General features: G+C 35.7%; 3 protein-coding genes across 3 annotated transcripts in view; 1 reads left to right on the top strand and 2 right to left on the bottom strand.

The window, feature by feature from the left end:
* The window catches only part of LOC135080899 (papilin), a 120,779-nt gene extending 110,630 nt beyond the window's left edge, over positions 1 to 10,149 (bottom strand). Inside the window, exon 1 of the mRNA XM_063975629.1 lies at positions 9,939 to 10,149. Coding sequence (XP_063831699.1) covers positions 9,939 to 9,958 — 20 coding nt within the window. The 5' untranslated portion in view covers positions 9,959 to 10,149. The remainder of the gene's footprint in view (positions 1 to 9,938) is intronic.
* A 2,499-nt stretch (positions 10,150 to 12,648) lies between these two features.
* LOC135080751 (uncharacterized) lies at positions 12,649 to 18,311 on the top strand. The gene is made up of 5 exons (XM_063975474.1): positions 12,649 to 12,852; positions 15,133 to 15,266; positions 15,436 to 15,591; positions 17,387 to 17,462; positions 17,849 to 18,311. The coding sequence occupies exons 1-5, from the start codon at positions 12,705 to 12,707 to the stop codon at positions 17,959 to 17,961; spliced, it is 627 nt and encodes a 208-aa protein (XP_063831544.1). The 5' UTR covers positions 12,649 to 12,704; the 3' UTR covers positions 17,962 to 18,311.
* A 22-nt stretch (positions 18,312 to 18,333) lies between these two features.
* LOC135080749 (fer3-like protein) lies at positions 18,334 to 25,231 on the bottom strand. The gene is made up of 4 exons (XM_063975471.1): positions 24,556 to 25,231; positions 23,781 to 23,954; positions 19,607 to 19,739; positions 18,334 to 19,115 (listed from the first exon to the last, which is right to left on the bottom strand). The coding sequence occupies exons 1-4, from the start codon at positions 24,830 to 24,832 to the stop codon at positions 18,998 to 19,000; spliced, it is 702 nt and encodes a 233-aa protein (XP_063831541.1). The 5' UTR covers positions 24,833 to 25,231; the 3' UTR covers positions 18,334 to 18,997.
* Positions 25,232 to 26,604: the final 1,373 nt, after the last annotated feature.

Genomic DNA, 26,604 nt, shown 5'->3' with positions numbered 1-26,604 from the left:
AGGAACCACGAAGCCAGGAAGATGTCAAACGTCGTAAAGCGCATCAAACGGAGCGCGCTCTGCGGGTGATTCGCGAATTGTTGGAACAGGGCTGCCAGTTCCAATTGTGGGAAGATAGTATAATGATTATGGTGGTGTATTGTCTTGTGCTGCTTTTTGTTTTTGTTAATGAGTGAACAGAACATAGATCAGATGTTTTTGTTCAAAGTCGTACAGAGATCCTATTTACTAGCCATTAAGACATGATGAACACCACCAAGGCTCAGTGGTAAAAATAGTCTTCGTCTTCTTTTTGCTAAGCCAAATCGATAGGAACACTTTAAAAACTTCCGATCTCGCCTTTGAGAAAGACATTATCGATATCAGACAATTCAGACTTTTATTTAAAAAAAACATATTTTTATTTTTCTAAATTGTCGACTGGTGTAAAACTGCACTAAACCCAGGCAAATGGTAACGTCTTTTATCGAAAGCGAATGGCCGCTGTGCAATCGAAGTAAGGTTAAAATTCCATTATCAGAATTTGTATGTTATGTCAATTAAAATAAGCTATCAGTACTTTGTTCTCCTTTAAACCGATTACAAGAAGTCAAGTACATCAAAAACTCTTGATCCCTATTAGACCGCAGACCTTTCACTCTGTGCACGTCCAAAAAAACGTCGCCAGCCCTGATGCACACGTGCGGCCCGGCTGTGCACCCCCGTGCATTGTCACTTGTTTCTTGGAGTTTATTTTTGACTAGCTCTGTTCTATTTGCTTGCTGATGATATGACCCTTAATCAAGGATTCTTTATCGACTTAATCAGTGTTTTAAAGTTTGTAATGGTACATATTTGTAGTCCCGTGCATTGTCACCAATAAAATTGTCATTTGCTTCTTGGAGTTTATTTTTGACTATAGTTTACACTTATGAGTCCTTTACTACAACTTAATCAGATTTTTTAAAACTTAAGAAACCGATAACTATTGAGTCAGACTCTATCTACATTATCACTTGTTTCTTGGAATTTTATTTTGACTAAATAATCATTTACTGCAACTTAACCAGAATGTTTTAAAACAACAAACCAATAAGTATTCGCAACTCTACAATAGGGTAATAATTATTATAATAAAGCATTCGAGTAGCGATCATCCATCGAGTGAATCGTCTTTTATAACTTAACGCGGACCTGCTCGTTAGTACGAGTAGGTACAGACAGTGGCACATTAAGCTGAACACTGTGGCATCTTATGTATTTGCAATAGGAGCTATTTTGTCAGAGAAATTTATAGGTTGATGTGCTTGTGTGTGGTATTTCGCCGTAACAACCCGCTGCGATCTTTGGCTGTAAATTTTAACTCACTCGGCTGTTTACGAACTTTACTTTTGTTTTTGTTTTTTAATCTCGGAGTTAAATTATGACCTTGCATAGTTCTAGGTTTAATTATCATTCTGTTACATTCATTGATTGAGTTTGAAAGACTGTAAGTTTCATCCCAGAAGACGGGGAAACATTCAAACTGTATAAACTGCATAAAATAATTTTCGAACCTTTTTTTACCTTTATGGATTTCAAGTGTATCTTTAATTTAAGTGCTAAGTGAGATGTAAACTGATTGATATACATTTACCGTCGAGTTTAGAAAGTAAGGTTATAACTCTGTCAATCTAGATGCACAAACGCAGTAAACATAACCAAAGTCGTTAAGACCTATGCCCAATTAAAATAACTAGTTAATTAGACGGAACGCAGAAGAGAGTAACTTGACGTTTAGGGCCGTGTCTTCATTACGGTAATTAGAGAAGAAAGTAAAATGGAGTAAAGGATATTAAAGTTCGATTACGACCCACGCAGTACCACACACAACTTTTTTGTGCTATTAGGGCTGCCATTGGGTTCTGATTTAGGACCTCCCAGAATCTTTATAGCTGCTTAATATCATTTAGAAACCACAACAAACGCTGAAGTGTTGGATTGTAAGGATTTACTTGAGCTGGTTTTGATTTTGACACATTTCAGCCACGTTTCAATTACAAAATAAGTAGCCTATTAGCCATCGAACTAAAATGCTTCTTGTAAAGAAATTGAAATCTTTAAGGATTAATTGGGATTGGCACAGAATATTTATTAGGTACTTATTAATAAATTGGTCTTGAAATTAACACCTCTACGTAACAGTAAACTAAGCTTTCAGGATTCAGATTTCAGTTGATTCAAGTTAGCGAAAAATCATTAAGGATTTCCCAATTTCATAGGCTTTAATCAACCTAATTCTCTAACACAGTGTTTTTCAACCTTTTTCATGACACGACCCCCCTAGTATGAAAAAATATTTTGCGACACCCCGACCGTTCGCTTTTTTCATGCATTTTTAATGTTACAAAGATGTTGTAGGGACCGAATACTTCAATCCTTACAACATTTTTTTTTATGCATAACAAGGCAGGTATTTGACCACAATCGTACCTGATGTTAAGTGATTCTATGCTATCCTAATATTGTTTGATAGCCCTTAAGCTGTTCTTCAATCAGGAATGTCGACGGTACGCCACCCCGGTGGGCTCTAACCTTGACCGAATTACAAGAATTGGTTCTTCACAGACGTTAAATACCGCCGTGAAGTGCTACGGACAGAGGGACGATCAAGTCTTAATTTTACTGGGCTGCACTAACTTAACTTTAACCGTAACTTTAACTGAGTTTTTTGTATGGAGTTTGACGGACTTTTGACGTTTGTTAAAGTAAGATGGTGCAGCCCAGGGTTTTGTTGTTGTTATCAAGCTTAGTAAAGGTTTCATAAGTTAGTAAACGTATGCAATTTTAAAGCAAAAGTAACACCATTTAGCTAGATAAATTCTTCTTCGAATATTTATTTGAGTTTCCTTGATCGTAGAGCAAATTATTTACACATAGGTACCAGTATTTACAGTATAGATTTTTAGTTAGATTAGTTTATAACTTCTATGTATAGGTAAGTATTAATATTTTATGAATTTTAACACTAACTCTAACTGTACCATTTTTAACTCCCACGGATGTTTACACCTGCTTCAGTGTAATACACGTCAATAGTTTTAAATAGGTGTGTTGGTTTTAAGCATTTCATTACACTATTTATTCTATTCGATTTACGTACTTGTACGAGTATGTGGGTCATTGGGTTATTTTTACTCGAGGCTAACTATTTTTACATAATTTGAAAATTTGAAACTTACAAACTTTTTTTTAGAAGTGTATATCTTTTTTTGTTGAAGTTACTTACTGCACAAAATGATTCATTAATGCTTTTAATAAAAAAAATCTAGAAAATGGTAAAAATATAAGTCCATTTTTTCAAAATATTCATGTAATTAAGCATAACTAATAATAATATTATGAAGTTATTTTTTTTTAACAATAAACACATAAAACCTAAAAATATATATTTTTTGAGATACAAATTATTGCAAGAGCAAAAAACTTAGCCGTCTCGTTACAACTTCACGCAGAGCGTCTAGGCTAGATCCCAGACGTTAGACAAAACCTGCTTGGCGGGCGTCGCGGTCTAGACCGACTAACGTTTGTACCTAGAAGTACCAGGGCGGCATAAGTACCAGGAGGTGCCTTAGTGCTCAAACCTAGTACTGCTACTACTATATATTCTGTGATAGTACTCAACTGGACACACACAAGCACGCTTTGTAGACGACGCAGCCTAAATTATTCATTGGCGCGGACCGAACGTTCATAAATACATTTTAATGAATAAGTAATGGAGTTTTTGAGTATTGACTGGGAGTCCAGGTTCATCTAAAGGTTTATTTTTAAATAATATTTAATATTAAAACGAAAAACTGGGCAAGTGCTACAGTCACGTTTCTCACGATTAAACAATAACTACGATATCTGTTATAGTAGAGATTATATTATTATTATAAGAATTGGAAAGGAATAAATGTAAATATTTATTTAAGTTAATACCTACTTAATGAAAAATTTATTAATGAAAAGTAAAATTAATTCATTTTGAGTTTCTGAAGATATTTTAGGTCTTTGAATAACGTAACGAACGAATGAAAGAACCACACATTACTTATCATAACAAAGAAGAGTAAAAACATTGTATTCGGTCAAAATTCTACCGCCCATAGCATAGATTAGCTAGACCTACATCTAGTTTAGAAATATTTGATTTTAAATCTATTTTCTTATCCTTTAATTTAAATAATGTCGACCACATTTTTAACATGGTTGCAATCCCATTGTTCCCGGCTCCCACGGCTGTAACTCCGCAATTAACATCTGTTCCCTGACCGTTACCGTTTAACTAAATCTCTGACCGTTGGTTAACGTTAATTTGTGCATTGTTCTTATGCAGTCGCAATAAAGGTCACAGTCGGACGGCGAGAGTTTTGCGAGGGACGCGAAAGTACTTTATCGATAATGCAATCATTATTTGGGTAAAACATTAACCTACCTTGTATTCTTCCCTTACATTTTCCCATGTATATTAATGTCAGTAACCTTCTCATAACTATTCCATAAATAAGTGTTCGGTTAGCGAAAGTGCCCGGAAAGCTGTAGTCCGCGAGGAATGGCGCCGTATCGCGAGGAACATTACTCATCGTGATTCACAATGATGACCACGACCACTCTGACAAAAATGTACCGACTGAGAAGAAGAACCTTCTCACATAAGTAAAGATGTCAGTGATCCCGAAAATTCTCTTCCTATTCACTAATTTAGCTATTGATTAACGCAACTAATACAAGCGAATGTTCTTACCCACATAAAACTTATTTGAGGGTTAATTCCGTCTATGAAACGACCTTCTAAGAACCTAGTGGTCAAGAAATATTTCAAAACTGCAATTGGTCTATGGATTCGGCTAGAAACTATTTGAGTTTGAACGCATTGAGCCATTGAGCATCATTTAGTTAACGGGCCTTAAAATATAAGAAACTCGACAACAACTATCTCTAAAGAATCCTAACATCACTAGCCTTTAAAGAGACATTTTGTTTGGTTTACGAAACGCGGTAATTTGGTTAAAGGCGCGCACGCGCATTGTTTAGCGCTACAGCCGCGGCGAAATGCGCTGCCTCGACTCGTAAAACCTAGGAGTTAATAGATTTTTCGCTAAACGGGGTTTCATGCGGCTCAGTTTCGACTAAAATTACCAGCTGTTTTCCCACTTGCGCAACTTGAGGCATGACCCTAACTCTACATTCAAATAGGTTACTCTACAATCTTATTTTAAGTTAGAGTAGGCGCACACCGTTGATTTTTCGTCGGCCGATACTTTAGTCGGGCAGTTGATCAGTATGGGCATGTATGGGAGTGCGCACACTACGCCGATTCGATTTGGCCGATTCTTCATACAATTTAAAATCGGGCACAACTATCGGCCAACTAAAAATCAACGGTGTGCGCCTACTCTTAAGGAATACTCGTGATTTACCATAGATTTCATAACACTCTATCTAGGCGCTCAAAAGAAAACAACCAACAAGGACAAAAAACCATAATACAGATTAGCTTCTATTTTGTATGTAAGCACTTAACTTTCCCGCCTCCAAACTCAATCCCAAACTATCAAAGAATTAACGAACGGGACCACGCAAAAACAAGCCCGCTCGAAATTGAAAGCGAAATTTCAAAGAATCGCGTGCGCAACATCCTAACGCTACCGTTTGCAAAAACCACTTGGCGCACGCACCGAATACAAAACCTTAACCGCCCAAAATTAACTTTCATTTTCTATCGGCGACACGGGGAAAGGCTTTCAGCTTTATCTAAATCTTCTAACCGTTTAATTATGCGTGGTTCTTGCCTCAAAACCGGGAATGAATTTATGCATGAAGCGAGAGAATTTCTACTCTGGAATCGGCAGGACGCTGGATAAAAGGAACAATAGTCTTAGTTTTAATCTCGCCTTCTTTTATTATTGTTTTTTTGTGTCTCGAGGATCCAGTTTGTGTAGGCTCACGGCGCCCGCGCCCCCCGCCCTTTCTCTCGCCGCTGACATGACAAGCGCACCAATTTGCGTGAGATTTCGATCGCTGCGTAAGCGCAAGGAGTCTGCAGGGCTCGATTCTCGGACCATTCGGAGCATTCAAGGACATGTACTTAAAAAGGAGTTGTCCCAAAATGTATGGAGCCTAGGCCCACAACCTGTACACCTACCAAAAAGAAGGGCTTTTAAATGTACAACAGTTTCTTATTATTCAATTTCTTTTAAATGGTTTAGTTTATTCGCTTAAAACAAAAGATTGTTAAGAAAATAGCAATACTCAACCACAAAAACCATCATGGTGGACGAATGTCATTTTGATGACATCTGTCACTTTTGACATTAAGTCGTATCTTGGTGGAGAGTGACAGATGAAATCTGACAGCGACTGACGTTTAGTTAGTCTATGGTTCATCTTTTTTTTTTTATCTGACGCCATACGCCATCTTGTGTATGCATTTGAGAATGATAATTCATGAATAGTTTTTGATTTTGAGCGGCTAAATTATATGCTAGATATAGTTATTTATATTTTTCCCTTAATCAGTAGATTTTTCTTGATTTTTGATATGGCGTACAACCTCTGGGCCGAAATTGGGACATCTCCTTTGCTTGTGGAAATGATGGGGGGTTTATTTTTAAATGGGACTTATTATTTTAAGAGTTGAGCGGGCGGGCACGCTTCCCTCCAAAAAATACCGTAATTAGAGATGGTATTGTTTTTAGCCCTTGTTGTTCGTCTTCCAGTCAGTTTCAAATTACCACTTATTTTTAATTTTACCCAGAATTTTCCATTATAACTTTAAGTTATTGAAGGGGCTTCCTTTTTATTTTAATCACACACAAAAGCAGAACCGATCTCAACCAGGAGGCGCCGATCCTCGCCTTATAGACTTGGTGCTATACTATAAATTCGGGAACACTTGGGTTGTGAAATTATTCCATATTCAGCAACGTAACCTTTAGCCAAACTACCTGCAGTCACTTGAGCTTTACAGTAACACTATAAATATTAATATAAATATGTTTTGGTATTTAAATAGCCGGGTAATTGCCCAAATTGCCGGGCAGGGTGGAGTGGTCGACTGGCCGTATTGCGGTTGTACTGCGGGTTCGATGACACCTCGTTAGGAGCGATGCACGTACACGAAATTGTAGAGCCCGAAATATTTTATTGTTATTGCATTAGTATTTATTTTATTAACCTTTTTCATACTTATAATATTTTTATTTTACCTGAAGTCACTTATTTTATTATTAATGTATTTTAGATAAGCTTAAACTTTTTATTAAAGCGCTATATGATTGTTTAAATATTTTTAACCAATCTATCTTAATTTTATTTGACTCTACCAAAATTAGGTACCTACTTTTGGGTATGTAAGTAAGTATATTTAACGTTTATTGAGGATATCAAATATTTATTCAAAACTACCAACTATTCAAATACAAACCAAAGCTCTACCCATAATTTTTACAGAAATGTATTTGAAAGCTCCACATATTTTCATGGATTATTATTTATATGGAGTATTGGCACTAGGGCAGTCATAAATACCTACATAACTTTTATTTTAATCCTTCGTCTTAGTGGAAAACTAAAAAAAAACTGCGTACTGGGTATGACAATTTTAAAACCCTTTAAATTGATTAACTAAAGTTAATTCTTAAATTAATAAAACTGTATAAGTACATAGTCTCTTTTGTCATTTTGTTCTGTATAGATTATTAACATGCTGAGATAAAATTGCAAGGTATTTTTAGTTAAAATTAGGAAGGAAGAGAACCATTTTAAATACGCCTAGTCGTAAAAAGCTTGCAATCTTATAGCTTCGTGAAACATTGTAAGCTTTAAACTAGAGCGTGCGGTTCACGACTCCTTTATTACCGATATTTAATTTAGGAATGAGAAATGATAAGGATTAAATTTTTCTGCAGTAAATTATTTATATACAACGTGTCCCAAAATTCAAGGATAAGCCGGCGCCGCAGGGTGGACATAGTCATGACTGCTTTAGGAAAAATAAGAAAAAAAATCTATCTCAATTATTTTTTAAGTTACGCAATAAATTATGAAATTCGTCGAAAATTGACACCCCTTATGATATTTTACATTACCACGACTACAATTTTTCAAATACTTCAGTTTTTTTGTTTGTATCGGCAACTTAAGTAGTGCTGCTGTCCACCCCAATACTTAAAACCCTCAGAATCCTTGCAGTTTTTACACAAAAGTTAATCAAAATATGATATTTCCTTAAAATTTTGAACGATTTTTACTTACACTCCACTTTGACTCGTCGTTTTGTTAAAAAACAGTATGAACACTACTGCGGCAAGTTTTTTATAAAGTTGACGCAACTATCCAAGATTCCGAAATGGTATAATACTCTAAGAAAACTAGTCGCAAAAAAGATATGCGTACCATTTTTACAAGCATTTCGCTTGTAAGTTAGTATGAGATAAATCTTGCAACTGAATTTAAAACCAGTTCTCCTTAACCAATTGAGCTGAAATTTGGTATACTTGTGTAAGTACGATGACAATGCAATATTATGGTACTATTGAGCTGGATGGAGTATGGAGGTGGCCATAGGAACTCTTAACGAAACGGCGGAATTACATCTAGTTTGGGTTCGTTGGACTTGTCTTTTCGAGCACTTTAGTGCTAGACGATGTTCAGGGTCCTGATGATGAAGTCAAGAGGTGGCAGGAGCTGGCCATAGGAACTCCTAAACGAAACGGCGGAAGCTTATCGAGTTTGGGTTCGTTGGATTTGTCTTTTCGAGCACTTTAGTGCTAGATGATGTCCAGGGTCCTGATGATGAAGTCAATTATAATTTTCAAACGAAGTCAAGCTTGTTTTTAAATAAGTTTTTTTTATTACAACTTTATTTTAAGCTTTTTAGTTATTTCTCAATCTCATGGCCTAAGTGCTCGGGAAGACAAATCCAACGAACCCAAACTCGATAAGCTTCCGCCGTTTCGTTTAGGAGTTCCTATGGCCACCTCCATACTCCATCCAGCTCAATGGTACCATTGCATGGTGATATTGCATTGTCATCGTACTTACACAAGTATACCAAATTTCAGCTCAATTGGTTAAGGAGAACTGGTTTTAAATTCAGTTGCAAGATTTATCCCATACTAACTAACAAGCGAAGTGCTTGTAAAAATGGTACGCATATCTTTTTTGCGACTAGTTTTCTTAGTGTATTATACCATTTCGGAATCTTGGATAGTTGCGTCAACTTTATAAAAAACTTGCCGCAGTAGTGTTCATACTGTTTTTTTACAAAACGACGAGTCAAAGTGGAGTGTAAGTAAAAATCGTTCAAAATTTTAAGGAAATATCATATTTTGATTAACTTTTGTGTAAAAACTGCAAGGATTCTGAGGGTTTTAAGAATTGGGGTGGACAGCAGCACTACTAAAGTTGCCGATACAAACAAAAAAACTGAAGTATTTGAAAAATTGTAGTCATGGTAATGTAAAAATATCATAAGGGGTGTCAATTTTCGACGAATTTCATAATTTATTGTGTAACTTAAAAAATAATTGAGATAGATTTTTTTTCTTGTTTTTCCTTAAGCAGTCATGACTAGGTCCACCCTGCGGCGCCGGCTTATCCTTGAATTTTGGGACACGTTGTATAAGTTAAAGATTTATATTATTTATTCATTTAACGTAATGTTATTTTACTCGTATTTCCAATTGAATAGTCCTATCAGAATATTTCTTTAACAACTGCAAATATTTTTCAATAATTTTAAAATAATATTTAAAAACAAGTTACTTTATATAATAATTAAATTAAGTTGCCTGTTTAAAAGGCTCCTAAAAAAGTTAGGTAGAGTTTTTAGTTCATCGTTGACTATTATTTCATAAAAAAAATGTTTTTACGACTTTCAGTACAGTGTTTTCCTTGCCGAAAGGAGTATAACATTAAAAACCACTTACCTTAAACTACTATGCCCCATCTCTACTAATGCAGCATGCCCGATAACAGCACCTAGTCCTCAAAAAAGAAAGCACAGAACTGGCACCACAGAAAGAGTCAGGCACAAGAAAGAAAAAAAATGAATTTGAAAATATTAAAGTTCTATTTTTGAATTTCCCGCGCGAACGGTCGCGATTGGCGAGTGCTCAGTGGCAGCCACGTCGAAGACGAGTGCGGACTGTGCGTCCACGCAGCCTCCGGCGCTGGCGCACGCGCCGCACCCCGCCCCACCACTCGGTCATTCATGAAAACCGCCACTTGTAAACTTAAAGCTTCGCGATGGGTACTGTATTATTAGTTTACAACCTCTTGGCAGTTGTGAAATCAGTTTTTTTAGTTTTATCACTGAAACTGATTCTACCCACTTCCGTTTATAACCTTAAGTTAGGTATTTTATTGCACGAAATTGTAGAGCCCAAAATTCTATTGCTATCATATTTTATAGACACGCTATAATATATTCGACTATTTTAAATCAATCAATTCAACTCAATTTGAGTTTACCAAAACTTTACTTGTTTCAGTATTTACTTAATAAATTAATTTCTAATGCCTGAAACCAAATCTCTACCTATAGGTAAAAACCTATTCTCTTTTCTCGTTATCATGGAAATCTGAATTTACAAGAACATAATAATAAGACTACGAATATATAGCCCGACCAGGAACATTTTATGTTCATGACCCTCGCCATGTTGCGGAAAACTAATGGTACTAATTTCTTTTAATGGCAACAGTAACTGAAAACTTCATTGATATGTCACCTTGCTTGTCAGTCTATTGCTGTCAAAGTGTAAACAAACTTTATTTTAAATGTGCGCAATTGATTTTGTGAATTAAATTGCTAAAATCTTTTTATAGTCGTGAAAGAAAAGTGGTTCACAATGTGTTAAAGTATTTGTCGAAGAGAAATACTAAGGGTTCGGACAATATTTTCATTGAATAATGTTTCCGACAAAGGTTGTCAAATTGACTGACATGTTTATTGTATAGTACAGTCCACTATGAAAATTAGCTGTGGTTTGTTTCAACCACCTATTTTAAAGTTTTTTGTCAATTTCTAAGTGAATTTTATGGAATTGGGAAAGAAGTACCGAGTTTGAAGCGTTTATGAGCAGACATTGTAGTTGAATATTCAAGTTCTGAATTTGATTATTGATAAATATTAAATTAAATCCTACTAGCTCGATTGATGGTTTCATTTAATTCATTTAAACCAGGTTACATAAAACAATATTTTTTCGTTAATTTATGAAAATATCAAATTAGCCCGTAATCCTGAATCCTAATACATAAAGTTAACCTATTAATTTAACACAGGTACGACTGTACTCAGTGTTGCACTATCAAATGCAATTGACGCGCCTCTATGCCAGGGTTTTTATGTTCCTGGTCAGGCTATACAGATTTCTTAAATTTTTGAGAAAATTTGTCTAGAAATACTTCCCAAAAATACTGTATCCGCGCCAAAAGACTGACTGACGTGGAGACTAAATATCCTGATGATGAGTACAAATTACTGCAAATATTCGGACTCTGTGCCTATATCCTACTAGTGCTACGGCACTAAGGTTGTTGAGGTAGAGACCATATGCCCACCCCAGAATAGTTTGGTGTCCCACCCCAGAAAATCTTAGAATTAAAAAATCTACATACTAAGATACTAAATCACATCCAACCGTGCTGCTTTATGAGGGTCCGGCCCCCATGATAAAGCCCTAGGTACACCAATACCTACCCATTATTCAGGCTCTTTGCCTATTTCCTACTACACTATGGTACTTCCGGAGGCGCCTCTGGGGCCTAGAAACCGCAGCAAGCCACAATTTTGGCAACATTTCGCAACCGTTATCTAGGATAGGTTGAGGAAGCGATGTTGCGCAACACGCGTGGGCCTATCACATCCCGTACGCGAGGGACAATGATGTTACTACTATTATTAACGCCCTTTTAGAGCAACTTAAGTTAACAAATGGTATGTAATTAGTAGCTGTGCCCACCACTTCGCGTGAAAAACCCTTGTCACCTAGGGGTATGAAAAATTGTTCATGTCCTATCTCAGACCTACTGAATTTACACACAAAAATAAGAATTGATCAATTATGTTTCACTATAATTATTATCGTCAAAGTTTCGAAATAAAGAATTAAGTAATCCATATTTTTTGGATGACACTAGGTCTCTACAATTATCTAATGATTCTAGGTTTTTCGAAGTCTTTTCTGATATTGAGTATGTAGGTATGTTCACTTGTACTGCCAAGCGTGGTAGGCTAACAACTTTGTAATTTTTAGTTTTGATTAGTGCCTATTTTTTATATCATACGAAACATTGTGCAATATTGGCATTTCCTCTATTTTACAGGATATGCTATAAATGAGTCAGATGACGCTAGATATTAGTGCACCAAAGTTGATTCGCCTAGGATCTTATGAAACTGGGAATAGATACACAAAGTGTTTTCTAGAATGTCCATCCAAGAAATGAACTCGAAAACTCTGAAATTGAGAGACACAAATCTCTAACCACAGAGAAGTTAATCCAAAAATACACAAATAAATCTAAATAGATCCTCGACTTCAGATGCAACCATAGATCTATGACGTCCCTTCTCTGAAAAAGATAGCAGACGTTGTCAAACTCCTGAAATATCAGTCACCATCATTAGGCTTTCAAAATCGTTCGTTGCAAAATTCTGTAGTCTGTAGTTTAATAAAATAGGCAAAATGTGCGACAACTTAAAAGCGGACCGCATTCGGTGCGAGGCCTGCCGTACCATCAACCTGGCGAAGCAAATCCGCCAGCAGAAACCTGATATGCAGATCTACGACAAGTGCACTCCAGCAGCGAAGATCGACTGCTCACGGATACCTGGTAATACCTCCATTCTTATACAACACATCAAACCCTGGAGAGAGAGTGAATAAGCACTTACAGGACAGTTAAATGTACCATCCTAGACAGCATCTCACTTAAAATCAGGTGCAATTGCGGTTATACCTGCCTTGTTCTGTATAAAATAAATAAAAAAATATCAAATAACACCAAGTATAGCCTTAAATAACCACCAAGTTGGTGTGAATAGCACTAATCGTTGAAGAAATATTAAAGACTTTCAACTTGGTTATATTCACGAATCATTTTCAACCGAAAGTCGTCCATTGCTGGTAATGATCATTTCAAGTATGTTGTCTACATCCACTTCACACAAAAGCCAATTTACCTACTATAATGGTAAAGTTAACTTGAATTTCTAGTTAATAGAAATCTCACTTTTCGTTTCACATCTGAAACCTCGTAATACTTATTCTCGTAAGACCATCCGTTAAAATTAAGTTTCAACCTTTCAACCTACTTCACGCAAGTATTTAAAGCATTCACTCCTTGAGCTTAGTCAGCTTGTTGAAATTGCTTTATATCCAGCAACAGTTGTTTGCATTTGCGTCTGTCTGTTGTACCTAAATCAGAATACAGGCAAATATGCATTGGAGAGACTAATAAAAATAATCTAAAGTCTAAACCGATAGGCATGTAACGCAAGAATTCAGCTCTACATTTTTTCTCAATATGTCTCGCTTGTTTGTCAATGTGTCTACTGAGATGGTAATATATCTGCACTCAAATAACCCTCCTTTTGGTGCAATCGGGTAAAAAATATAGAATCTCAAATGAATACGAAATATCATTTTGGACATTTTTAAACAGCCCCATCTCTTGCCTAACAAAACAAACATTCGTTTTATTTGCTAGTTTCTCTTTATAGAACAGAAAACTATTGGATTCACTACGAAAATGTTTTATAAAAACTGTATACTTTACACGTGTCTAATCAAGTCAAAAGTGATTTAACCCGTGTAGTTTGCACTATTAGGCCAGAGGCGAGTGGGAGATGGCAGCCTGACTCATACAATCTCATACATGCATAAACGTATAAATGTTCATAATTTTATCTTGAATGCTATTTTCGAAGCATAGAATTGATAGCGGTGGACGAGCAAATGTTATTGAACCCAACTTTTTAACCGACCGATGCGCCTACGTACTTTTTTAATTTACATAACTTTGAATCTCTATGCGAATCCTCAATTTGCTCGCTGATTGAGGCACTGAAATCATCAATGATGCAATATCTTCGTTATAAGACGCGATAATTGCCAAATAATGGTTCTAGTTAAGCTAAAAACACCTTTTTCGAGCCTAATAATAATTTAATAGACGTAAATAATGTAGAGTTTTTAATTTTCGGTTATTTTGAGGCTAGAGCTAGCATGAGGTAAGCTTATCCTAAATAAATTAAGGCAACACCTTCCCACGTAATTCCCTATATTTTAATTTGAAATTTTTACTTTTATGCAATGTAAGTAACAAAGATTTTGATCTCTGGTAAATGCCCTTTAGGTATATGTAGTTGAATAAGCATTTAATAAGATCATATTTTTTATTAAACGTCCAAGTGTTACAAACGCAAACACCGTAACGTTACGAACTACATTCGTATTCTTGTAACCCCACACAAGCATGAATGAAGTGTTGTCTTCACTCCACGTTCATTACATTCCGCCCCACACCACCGAGTTAGACAGAGAGCCGAATATAAGCTTACAGCCGTTACAGCCATGTCTGTCTCTTTCCCTTAAATGGTCTCCCCAGCGGCAATCCAAGCCACCTCCTGTGAAGCCCTGTAGTCCTGGTGCTTGTTACAAATTATGTAATATTCGCGGCTCACCGAATTTCACAAGGCGCTAGTGGCTAGTGGGCGAGATGTAACCGTGGATTTCAAGATAAACTTAATAATGAATATGCGAATACATTGTTGAATTATTAACACTGGTTTTATTTAGGAACATGTTAATTAAGTATCAAAGATTTTGTTAATAAATAAACGACTCATTATTTTGTGAGACGTACACTCTAATTTGTATTTGGTTAATGTTTCTAAACTCTAGGTACCTACAATCTTGTGACAAAACATTTCTAAAAGGATTTTTTCGATAGATTTAAGAATAGCACAAACATTTATTGAACTTTTTAACTCATGTAGTTTTAGTCGACTCTACATGAATATGTTAACGATATTTTTTGTTTTGTTCGTCAACAGATCCCATTTTTGGGTCACATAAATATTTAGGGAATTTTTATTTATGTTTTTTACAGAAATGGCGATAAACCCAACATGCATCAAGGTATGCACTCGCGAAGAGTACAAACTGCGGAAAAGCGGGAAAAAACTAACAATGCCCAAAATGCCTTTGCCTTACGGGCACGGAAAACTAATGTACGCCGTCAAAGTAAGTGCACTAGTCACGTCTTATGCTCGCCTGGTACTAATTAAGTTCCGTTCATTCACTGCCAACATTTTGTTGCCCCGGTGAATGAAACAAACCTCCTCTAAGCTTCATCATTGTTAGTATCGATTGCGACGATTTGAATGTTTGTCATAAATACGTCTGCCTTCAGGCTGGCCTCCTGGTAGGCGCTGTTTACTTCACGTACACGCAGGGAGTGTGGGGCGACCAGCAAGACGTCACAGAGTGCATTCGCCGCTGGCAGGAATACCTTCGCAGCATCAACACTAGACGCCCACCCACCTTCGACCAGCGCGGATGCGTTGTCGTAAGTACAACAGTATATTTCATAATAGCACTTATTCCATTGTTTAGAGATGCAAAAATTGCGTGACGCGAGTTGTCCGCAAGCCAAGCGATTTTACCTGTTGCTAGCTCATGCGGTCCTGGTGAATGTGGTTACGTCATCGGTCGATCCGTCGCGCGCATCGCTAGTGAGTTTTGTAGAGTCGCGAGGAATATCATCAAAAATAACATAATGCGTACCTAAAACCATATTTTATTAAATTAAATTTAAAGGAATTTTAAACGTTAAATTAAATTTAAAATAATTTGATAGAAAATTACAAAATATTTCAGAAACAGCTATACTCTTAGATAGGTATTATACTTTACTTCTAGCTAGTAAAGGTAGACATAACATATTGCCGTAATTAATACGCGTACAGACAAAAGACAATCGCATACCTACTAATATTATTGTTATCGATAAAATATGTTATCAATAGATAAGACAAACAACCCAAAACCAATACTACTCTGTGCCAAAATGTGTGTGTGAGCTCTCCCCTCTCTCATTTTGACCGCGATCTTCGCGAATACACGCGAAATGCCTCCTACTAACTCATACGCGCCTGGTAGAACGGAGGCTCTATCTTCAAACCGCGGGCCGTTCGTGTCGGCCCGCGGTTTAGTTTGCGAAACGTCTGCTCTCTACGACATCTCCCCACACATTGTGTTCATTCTTGAAGTTGAAAAATATTCGCGAACTACACAGCTGCCTCTATTGTATGCGGTCCCGGTACAATGTATTCCGTGTTCGATAGACAAAACGGCGCTCTCGTCGCCTCGCCCTACATTTTCGAACTCAGGAATTCATGAATGCTCCGCGAACTTATCGTCGCCTGGTAGCTACACGTCGGCCACATACGACGACGCTGTTCCTTTCAGTCAAACTCTTTTATTCCATTCTTACACTATACGGCTGAATGAATAAGAAAATGAAAGAGTTTGCGATGAATAGCTGTGGAATGTACTGGATTCTTTTAGTCTAGATCCCACACATTTCAGTTTTAAAATTGTACATGATTGAATTTTCTAACTAATAATAAGTACCATTATTGTTCTCTATCTAATACTATTTATACAGTTCAACTAATTTGGCTAAAGAAAGTAATTTCTAAATACAAAACTAGGGGGTACATCTTGATCCTACACGTTTACCTTTGTACGTTTTAGTTGCAAAATAACTAAAATTTAAAATTACGTGCTATTTTGAAAAATGCCAGCCATGCCAGATAAAACAATGTTTAGGTATTCGCTAAAAGCGTAAGGTTAAAGTTAAAGTCAGTTATCGAACCGATGTGTTGTAAAACGGGAAGCTCTTCCTTTGATATCGTATGAATTGGGTCACACGATCCACAATGTTATGTTACAAGGATAAGCGTGACATGAAAAAATGTTGTTGTAACTGATATGCTGAACGTTTTCAGTTTCAGTTCAGTGGAATACTAAATATTTACATGTTGTACTTACTTAGGTTACATACTTATTATGTGCCCTAGACTTACATGATTACCTTAATTACTTACCTACTTACAAAGAAAAAATATGCTTGCGTTGAATGAAAGCTTTCGTCTTTTTCAAAAAAATTCGTGAAAGAAAGATACTGTCCCGCAAACTTTTTCTTCACTATTATTATTGGTTATTGTTATGATTTATGATGACACGTAAAAAAGCATGAATTTTTCGGAAAAAATCGTTACCTATTCTCCAAGCAGGGCAATAATTTACAAATAAAAAAAAAATTGAACAAAATTCACAATAATTTACTTTTATTTCAGAAAAAAGATAACAATGAAAGCCTCCTCGCTCCGTTATACATGCTGTACAAAGATATAGTGACTTCCTGTTTTTCAGGTAATACATATCTGAATATAATGAAAAGATGTAAGTGAAAAATATCTAATTGAACTGATTCAATCAGCTATTTTTCACTTACATCCTTTTATGCTTAAATATTAACTAGCCTACCCATTATATTATTGATAGAATTAAGTGTTCCTAATTATATCTAAATGTACTAATCACTTACCATCAGGTGATCCGTGTACTGTCCCATAAATAGCTGATTTTGAGCAATTTTTATTTCGAAAAATCGTAAAGCGATCGTGACCTTTGACTGCAATTAATGTAAATAGAGTTGACTGCAATTAATGTAAATAGAGCAAAAGTTTTATAAATTACATAATATATTTTTATGGTATTATTATAATGTTTAATTCAGCGCCTGATTTCTTTTGAAGGTGTCGTGAAAGTCCCCCTGCTCGTGAAATGTGCCTACGTAGACTATTTGAAGGCGCTTGAGAGAAAAGAGGCCGAAGCTGCTCTAGAAAGGAAGATTAAGAAGAGAGGTTAAAACACATTAAAAAAACATACTATTCGATAAACTTTTGATTAAAAAAAATGTTGCTTGCCTAACCCACTATTGGGAGATTGAAAAACAGACGAACAAAATTACACATCGTTTTTTCAGGGTTGAAAATAGCCTAAAACTTTTACATTCTATTAACAGGCGAGTTCTTAATCGAATTTTCAGGAAATTCGTCTTATGAAAAGATTAGCCATGTGATTTTATTGACTAGCAGACATCTACAATACCATTCTAAAAGACTTGTCAAACCTTATCCTTTTGGGTATCAAATAGTAATTAAGAAACCAAACTCTACATTTGAATTCAATATTAATTTTATTTGTTGTTTACGTAACTTATTAAATTAATGTAAAAGTTCTTGGTCATGTTAAATTATATTTGTATTTAGACGTGATCAGTACAGAAAAATGTGAATTTATTTGCAATTGTATTAAATAACATTTAAATAATTGAGTGTTTTTCTCATTTAATTTTAATAATGGGAAGAAAACTGTGATCCAGCATGATGTTATTTAAAACAATATTATTTATTTTATTTTTATATTGCGTATTTACGAAGTAAACCAAGGAACTGTGTGAAATATTTTATTGTTTATTTTTGTACAAATAAAATTATATTAAACTATAACATACTTTTCTCTTTCGTTTCTAAATAAAATAAAAATATGGACGGAATAAAATACCTTTCTTACGTGTCAAACTTCAATTTCAGTAAGTAGTTTATATTAAGCACACATAAAATTACTATTATTTTGCTAGGTAAAAATATTTGAAAAGAGTACGTATCGAAATAATAATGTAGGTTAATTATTAAAATAACTTTGGATCGTTAAAATGTAACAATAACATTAGTCTTCCAATACAAAACGACGAAATCGTCTACCAGTCCCAGAATTCAGAAACTTAATTTTATTTTGATTCACGAAGAAACCTATATTTGTTTTAAATTGTACATAAAAACTGGCGCTAGGACATTCATAAATTTTAATTCATCTGGGTATTATTATCAGGGGGAAATCGGTCAGAATCTTTGCTGTCTCCGCCTCAGGTCGGTGACTTGGACGTCGAAGAAGGTCGGGTCTTCAGGCGAGCCTCCAGCCAGCATGCACTCCAGCTGTCTGATGTACAGGATCGCTATCCTGGAAGAAGCAGAATAACTAAAAAGTGGTTGGAAATAGTTTCCCCATCAGAAAATGGACGTGACTTTAAAGTTGCTAAATGGAATAGAAAAATAACGAAGCCAGAGGATTAAAGACTGCAACTCTGCAACTCATCATCATCATCACCATCGTCTACTGAAGGACATGTAATATAAGCTCACCACGAAACACCACAGCGACAGTCAACCGGACTCTACAATTAACATTATGAGTAACCTACATAAAAAGGAGAGCCCAAAATTTGATAATATCGTACAGGCTACGGGGCCATACTCATCTCTCGATTCCAACCCATGCAACTGTTGTGTGTAAACCTAGAATCTATAATGGCCACAAAAGACCCATCCAGTGAAAGAGATGGTTGAGTGAGTTGGGTTAATTGTTTTGGAAGCTGTGATGAATTTCATCATCATTAGAAACTAGTGGCTAATAGGACCTTTAAAGGATATCAAACTAATATAAGTACTTACCTCAAGCACTCTATCTTCGAGTATTTCTTCTTGGAGGGCTTGGTCACCGGCAGCTTGGAGCGCAGCAGGTCGAACGCTCGGTTCATATCGCGCATGCGCGTACGCTCGCGATCACACGCAGTCTTCTTGTATTCTGTAACCGACAAGTCTCCTGAAAGGTCACCTAGTTAAAGGATACCCTTGAATTTGAGGTTTAGATCCTATAACCAGATCAAGGAAAACAAAAAGGTGATAATCACTTTGCAGATATTCTTTGATTGCATGGGATATCGCTAGTTTGAGTTAAAGGTCGCCTGAAAATTGATCTATTTTTTCAGACAGACGTCACGGTTTTTCAGGCTAAGGCTAATTAAACCAGACACAATATTAGTTTTACTCCGATTACCTACATTGGGTGTCCATCCTCTGATTTTCAATGATTGTTATTAAGAGCCATTTTACATTTTTGTGCGAATTTCTAAGATTTTGGAAGCATGAATTACTATCTTAAGCAACACCCAGAGATTATTTAATAACTGCGAAAGATAGGTCAATCCTTGGTGTTGACCATTAATGAAACGGATTTACTAAAACTCTTTTGCTTAATTCACAGTGCCCCATCTCCCACAACCATTTTACGGAAAAATTGCCGCAGACTCATTTTCAAAGTCCTGTATCTATTATTTATGCTCATATAATAAGCTTAAAAATATATAGTAATCATCGGACATATATTCTTGTAGTCCATTAATGAAATAGATTCTTGAATTTCATTACCATTATTGAGTAAAATCTAAAAATAATTTGGCAAATTTGAAGATTAACGTCACATTTTGATCGTGGTTTTTGATTTAAAAACACAGCAATAACTGCAATAAAAGTATCCCAAAATAAAGAATATTCATTGTAGAATTGATTTCTACAGTTATTGTTTAAATATTAGTAACCACTTTGTCAAAATATTGATGTGAATATCAGTATAAATTACAATACGCAAGCCGACATCGATTAGTATGGCGCGAGCGCCCGTCAAGGCAGGACCTGTGTCATTTTTCCCGCCGTGACGTTTACGTGCGTTCGTGTCGTGAAGCGGTGATTTGTACGGCGACCAAATTCATTTGATACTATGCCGAGAGGCTGTTTCGAGTCGGCCGGCCGAGCAGAAATTGAAATGATGAATTTTAATTTCTTTGACGGATCTGGGTGTAACTATGTATAATATGTAGGTACCATGTATTTAATTTAATAAATAAATTATAAAAAAGTATATCCATTATGCTAGCACCCTTAACACAAGCATATTGGTTGCCTACTTTTGGACTAGATGGCGCTGTGAAATTGTCCAAAGATTTGTTTATTTATTTATCCGCTTTGAGTTTTGTTTCGTGAAGAAGAAAAAGAAGCGTTTTGTTTCGAGAGGAAAGCTTTGTTGTTAAATCTATACTAATAAAAGAGGAAAGATTTAATTGTTTGTTTGTTTGTTTGTTTGGAGGCAATAGGCTCCGAAAAAAAATTCTTTCACGATTTAGAATCCTAATTTTTTTATATGTAGGCTATAAAATATTTTCAAAAACTTTAGTCCAAAATCTTTGATAAAATTCGACGTTTAATAAATAAATTACATAACATATTATTAATACTTTTTTTTTCAGTACGATTTTAGTACTTGTTTTTCAGAAATTCTGCGATTTAACTAAACTTCTTAAGTGTTTATATTTTATGCACAATTTATTAACTTCTAAAATATACATATATCCTATTGATAGATGACGTGCTTCGTATTTTATTAAAATTATTACCTGACTAGGTTAAAAAGGTGTGGAATGTTATTTTGGAGATAACTTGGTTCCATAGAAATATAGAGAGATGCTAAGTAATGCGCTGAGTTCGAAACTCAGTATCGTATTAGAAATTTACACACACAAAGAAATCAAATTATGTGCTCATTATCCACTGCGGTATCAGTATTCAACGTTCGAATAATCTTTAGTACTATGCAAGCAATATAAACTGTTTACATAATGACGTCGCTACTGTCATCATTGCTTTCACAAGCAATATGTTCCAATTTGTCCCTTGTCACATTTCCCTTTAGTTTCTGTGATCTGTGCTTGTTTCTAAGTTGATATCAATGAAATATTCCTTAGTACTTTTGATTTAAATTATTTTTTTTATTTTGACACGTGTTTGAAAAATCAAGGTCAGATAACAATAAAATAACAAGTGAAAACGTAACATTGCATTGCAACTCGCAATTTCGCAATATTGATGAGGAGATTCCATTGGAAAGTCTGTATTCATTCCTAGGATTCCCCTAACACCATCAAATTCAAGAGAATTCAAGAGAGTGCAGTTTCCCATCTCATGCTTATGGACCACGGTTTAAAATAGTGTGGTTGCATAGAGCCTGCAACGGGCAACCGCGTGCGCAGCTGCTCATACTAATTTTCGATACAAAAGTAAGTGTTGGCGCCCTCACGAGTTTTAGCGGAGTTCTATATGGTAGCGGGAGTAGACTTAATGGAAATCTATGCTTCTCCGACGACCAGTTGTATGTGGAATACTCCAGAGTATGCGCACACAATAGCCTGGTGATTTTAGCACCTGAAGGAAAAACAAAAAAACATTGTTTACAAAGAAATCTGCGGCAGGTGTAGTGTTTTAATTTTGTTTTAGAAAGATCTCATAATTTTGTAAGTATTCAAATATTTAAACATAATAATTTGTAGATTTTATATCAAAAAATATAATCATTTAACAAAATTAATTTTCTTAGAATATTTTAATTCTATTAGAACCATTTTCCACTTCATCGCAGAAGAAGTCGCGGGCAAAAAGCTAGTATGAAATATGTAGTATTGCCCGCGGCTTCACCCGCTTGAAATTTAGTTTGTCACAGATCGTCATAAATTATAGCCTATACATTGTTATTCTGGTCGACGCCAGGAATGGATGAGCGTCGCTGTCGCTGGCGACAGGGTCTTCTGGTTCAGGGTTCATGGCGTAGGTCTCAGTCAAAATGAAATCCACTCGTAGAAATTAATAAACTCAGTGTATTCACGAAAATGATTACACACAGCACTAGAGTCGTATCGGAACTGAGTGAACCAAAGGTCTTGCGATAGGAACGTCCGACCCGAGTGATAGTTGAACACAGACTGCCTAGTACTGCTGTACTGTACTGTAAAGTTTCATCAAAATCTGTTCAGTAGTTTTTGCGTGAAAGTGTAACAAACACCCAGACATCCACACAAACTTTCGTATTTATAATATTAGTAAGACTAGTAAGAAGTAAGATAGTAAGATGAATTATTTTAGTTATTTGTTTACTTATAATAATATTTATTTATTTATTTCTTAGCTCTGTCTGATAATGGATCTGGAGGAGATGCAATGGCCACCTCCGTAACAAAACAATAGAACCCTATGGAGTTTGGGCTTGTGTGATTCGCCTTGACGAATAGTTCGTATCCAGGGTCCGATGATGGAGCTGTAAGGGGGCAGATTTTTTTTTCACTATGTGACTGTCTTTATTTTGTACTTAATATATATTTTACATATCATACCTATTCGTGTTTCATTATTCGTATCCAGGGTCCGATGATGGAGCTGTAAGGGGGCAGATTTTTTTTTCACTATGTGACTGTCTTTATTTTGTACTTAATATATATTTTACATATTATACCTATTCGTGTTTCATTATGAATCGAAATATAAAAGACTTAATAAACTCTATTAAAAATTTAAATTAATTTATCAAGTTTGAATACCTCATTCTACCTTAAAATTAATAACTTAAATCAAGTCTTAATACGGTCACGGCTCAAGATTTTTTTGTCCATTTTAGCGTTCTTTTTACTCTTTTGACGTTGCGTTGACAGCTTTTACCTAAATTCGCGCGGAATATTTTTGTGAAATGGCTCTTAAAGCACCGCGTAAGAAAGAAAGAAAGAAAAATCTTTATTTGACAACAACAATAGTAGAAAATAGATACATTCATTTTAGAACACAAACATCAAAAAGGAGAAAGAAAAAAGGAAAAAATAATAATAAACTTGTCAAAAAGGCCACTCACTCAGTAACGTCTTGGCCCGTTGGCCAAGACACTGATTTTCAGTGGGCGCCTTTTCGCGTAAAAAACTTTTCTAGATATTTTTTCATGTAAACACTAACCTAAAATCAAAACTTTACGCACCTCTTTCCAGCTGTAAAGCTCTCTCCTTCCAATTCATTATGGCGTCCTGGTTGTGATCTTCGTTGCCGTACTTGGTGGTCTCCTGAGACTCGTGGGAGAAGTCCAGAGAGGACTCCGAGTTCGCGGTCTCCTGGACTACTGTCTCTCTAAATTCTTGCTCGTAATATCTGGGACCTGTAAGTAAATGTACCTATTTGGTGTAGAAAAATTATTGATCTTGTGAAGTTTTTACTTTAGTTAGTTTTAGCAGCAGTAAGTATTTTTCAAATGAAAGGCAGACGTGCTCGGGGCAGAGCACCAACGAGATGGTCATGACGACGAGGCGCAGTGAGGAAGACGGAAGGCGGAAGTTTGCATCGTGTGGTCTACACAGCTTTTGACCGCAGTCTCTGGAGAAACACTATAATACTTAATGTGGTCGCGATCCTCATCAGAGGGACCGAGGAAAAAGAAGAAGTATTTTCAGTTTTCATTCTGCATCATTTATTACAGCATGAGTGATAAGGTAGTATGTAAATAAACGTAGAATCCAAAAATCACACTATCGTGTTTCTGACAGTTTTTTATGGACTCTACTTCAGAGAATGTTCTCGCTAGAGTCTAGCTAGAGCTTAATTATAAGCTGATACAACTCCAGGCTCTTCATATTACCTATCTTTTACCTACTTACCTAAATAAAATAAACAAGGTAGAGTTCACAATCAACTGTACCTACGGACTTGGAAAAATTTTCTTAAGACAGTCCAAATTGGGATCATCAGGAAAAAAAACTTACCTTCATGAGGGGCATGATCCAACTCATGCGGCCTGAAGTACGTGACTCTCCTGGGCTCATAGTCTTCTAGCACGTACGACCTGTGATGCGATGTGGTCTTATCGTACTTCTTATGGGAAAACGTCAGCTCCTCCTTCGGTTTGTCATCTTGCCGTCCTATTTCTAGAATCACTCTATCGTCTGTCTCCCTCTTTTCTTCTTCCTCCCCCTCTTTCACGATTGTGTAGTTCGCGATCAGAGGAATGGGCGCTTCGTCGTCATAAGTTTGGCTGTACATTTCTATAAAATTGACTAACTTTCGTTCCGTTTCAAGTCCTATTGTCTGTAAGACCCGTAATACTTATAAGACACTCTAGTAAGAACGATCCTACACTAAAGAAGATTCACGTCCGTAATAAGTCTTTGAAATTCGACAAATCAGTCTATAATTTCGAATAGGAACGAAAGTATTCGTCTCTTCATAATACGGGCCTAAAACAATACCTACTTTTTCACCCACAACGAAGTTCGAAGAACTAACGATTCGCAGTTAAAACTGTGGTTTCAATATCTTTACGTATCTCCCACTAACACACTCACAAACACACATTTTTTAAATTAACTTTTCGACTGTTTATAATGAAGCAGGTCTCTCAAGGTGTCTCTAACTTGTTACTCCAACCTGCCTCGCGTAAGGACTGTGTCATCCACTTCTGTGAGCCATTGTCATGCATATTGGATCAAAGTTGCGACTCTTTTGTGTATTCAAGTGTTTTCCTACAATTTTTAGTCCGTAAGGGGGCCGGGTATTGTGCTCCGAACTATTGTTTTGTGGGTGTTTGTTTTGGTGTTATAATGTTGTCTCTTTTTAAATATCGTCTACAGTTTATCGGCCATTTATGTAGAATGAAATTAACGAAGAACTTTGTTACATCTCAAATTCCAATAAGTTGTTGCTTTCTAGTAGAGTGACTATCCATTTAATCCAGTCTTTCCCAAAGTGGGCGATTACGCCCCCTTGTGGGCGCTGAAGGCTTAAAGGGGGGCGGTAAGAGACCCCGGAAAAAAATCGGGGCATTGTGTAGAGGCTTGGTAGGCCATTTGTAATTTCATCTACTTAGGAGGTCTCTTAGACACCGACTGAGCATTTGACTCTTGAAAATTTAATTGGGGCGCTCAAAAGAATTTATTCTCAAAGTGGGCAGTAGACAAAATAAGTTTGGGAACCGCTGATTTAATCCAATAAGTTGTAGCCCTATAAATCAAATAGATAAATACAAAATGTTCATTTTCAACCAATGAAATATAAAACCAGTGTCCATAAAAACAATAAACAGGTAGTTACAGTTTGCCAATAAGAAAAGGAAAGGAATTTGACCTATTATAAAATTAATCGACAGTGAATCAACTTTGGTTTCACAGGCCTGATAAAAAATATGTGGCAGATAAAGTCACCAGTAATACGCTAACTTTTTCAAGTATTTTTAGCAAATGACTAAAGAAAACACAAAATAGAAATCAAATACCAGATTTAATTCTTACAGTACCTAAACCATTAAAGCATTAACAAATACTGTTTTTATGCTTTCAGCACAGCCATTTACTTTAATAACAAATAAGGCCATAGTCTTTAATTACAGGTTTACAACATAGGGTACATACAGTTATAGCAATAGGCAATATATTAATAGCATTTAACAAGGAAATCTGAGTGATTTGACAAGTTTTAGAACTAACTACTATTTGAATACAACTGTACATACGTTTGTGAATTAACATACTTTTTTTTTTAAATAATGTAACAAAAATGCAGAACCAAAAGCAGCATATTAGAGTTTAAGCAATTTCCAAGATCACATAAATAAATAAAAATATTTCTAATTATACCTACTCACATCTTAGATATAATACCCTCATACAACAATTACCAACATTTCTTTACTTTAAAAAATATTATTTTGCTGACAATTCTTAAGTAGACTGAGAAAAGAATAATGTAAAAGCTATTCCAGGAATATAAAAATACTTCGTCGGTATACTACCAAAAGTCATGGAAGCCTAAATATACTC

Source organism: Ostrinia nubilalis, chromosome 18 (genome assembly GCF_963855985.1).
Source record: "Ostrinia nubilalis chromosome 18, ilOstNubi1.1, whole genome shotgun sequence".
NCBI lineage: Eukaryota > Metazoa > Arthropoda > Insecta > Lepidoptera > Crambidae > Ostrinia > Ostrinia nubilalis.
The sequence above is the reverse complement of the archived record's forward strand: the minus strand, read 5'-3'. Positions and strand labels throughout refer to the sequence as shown.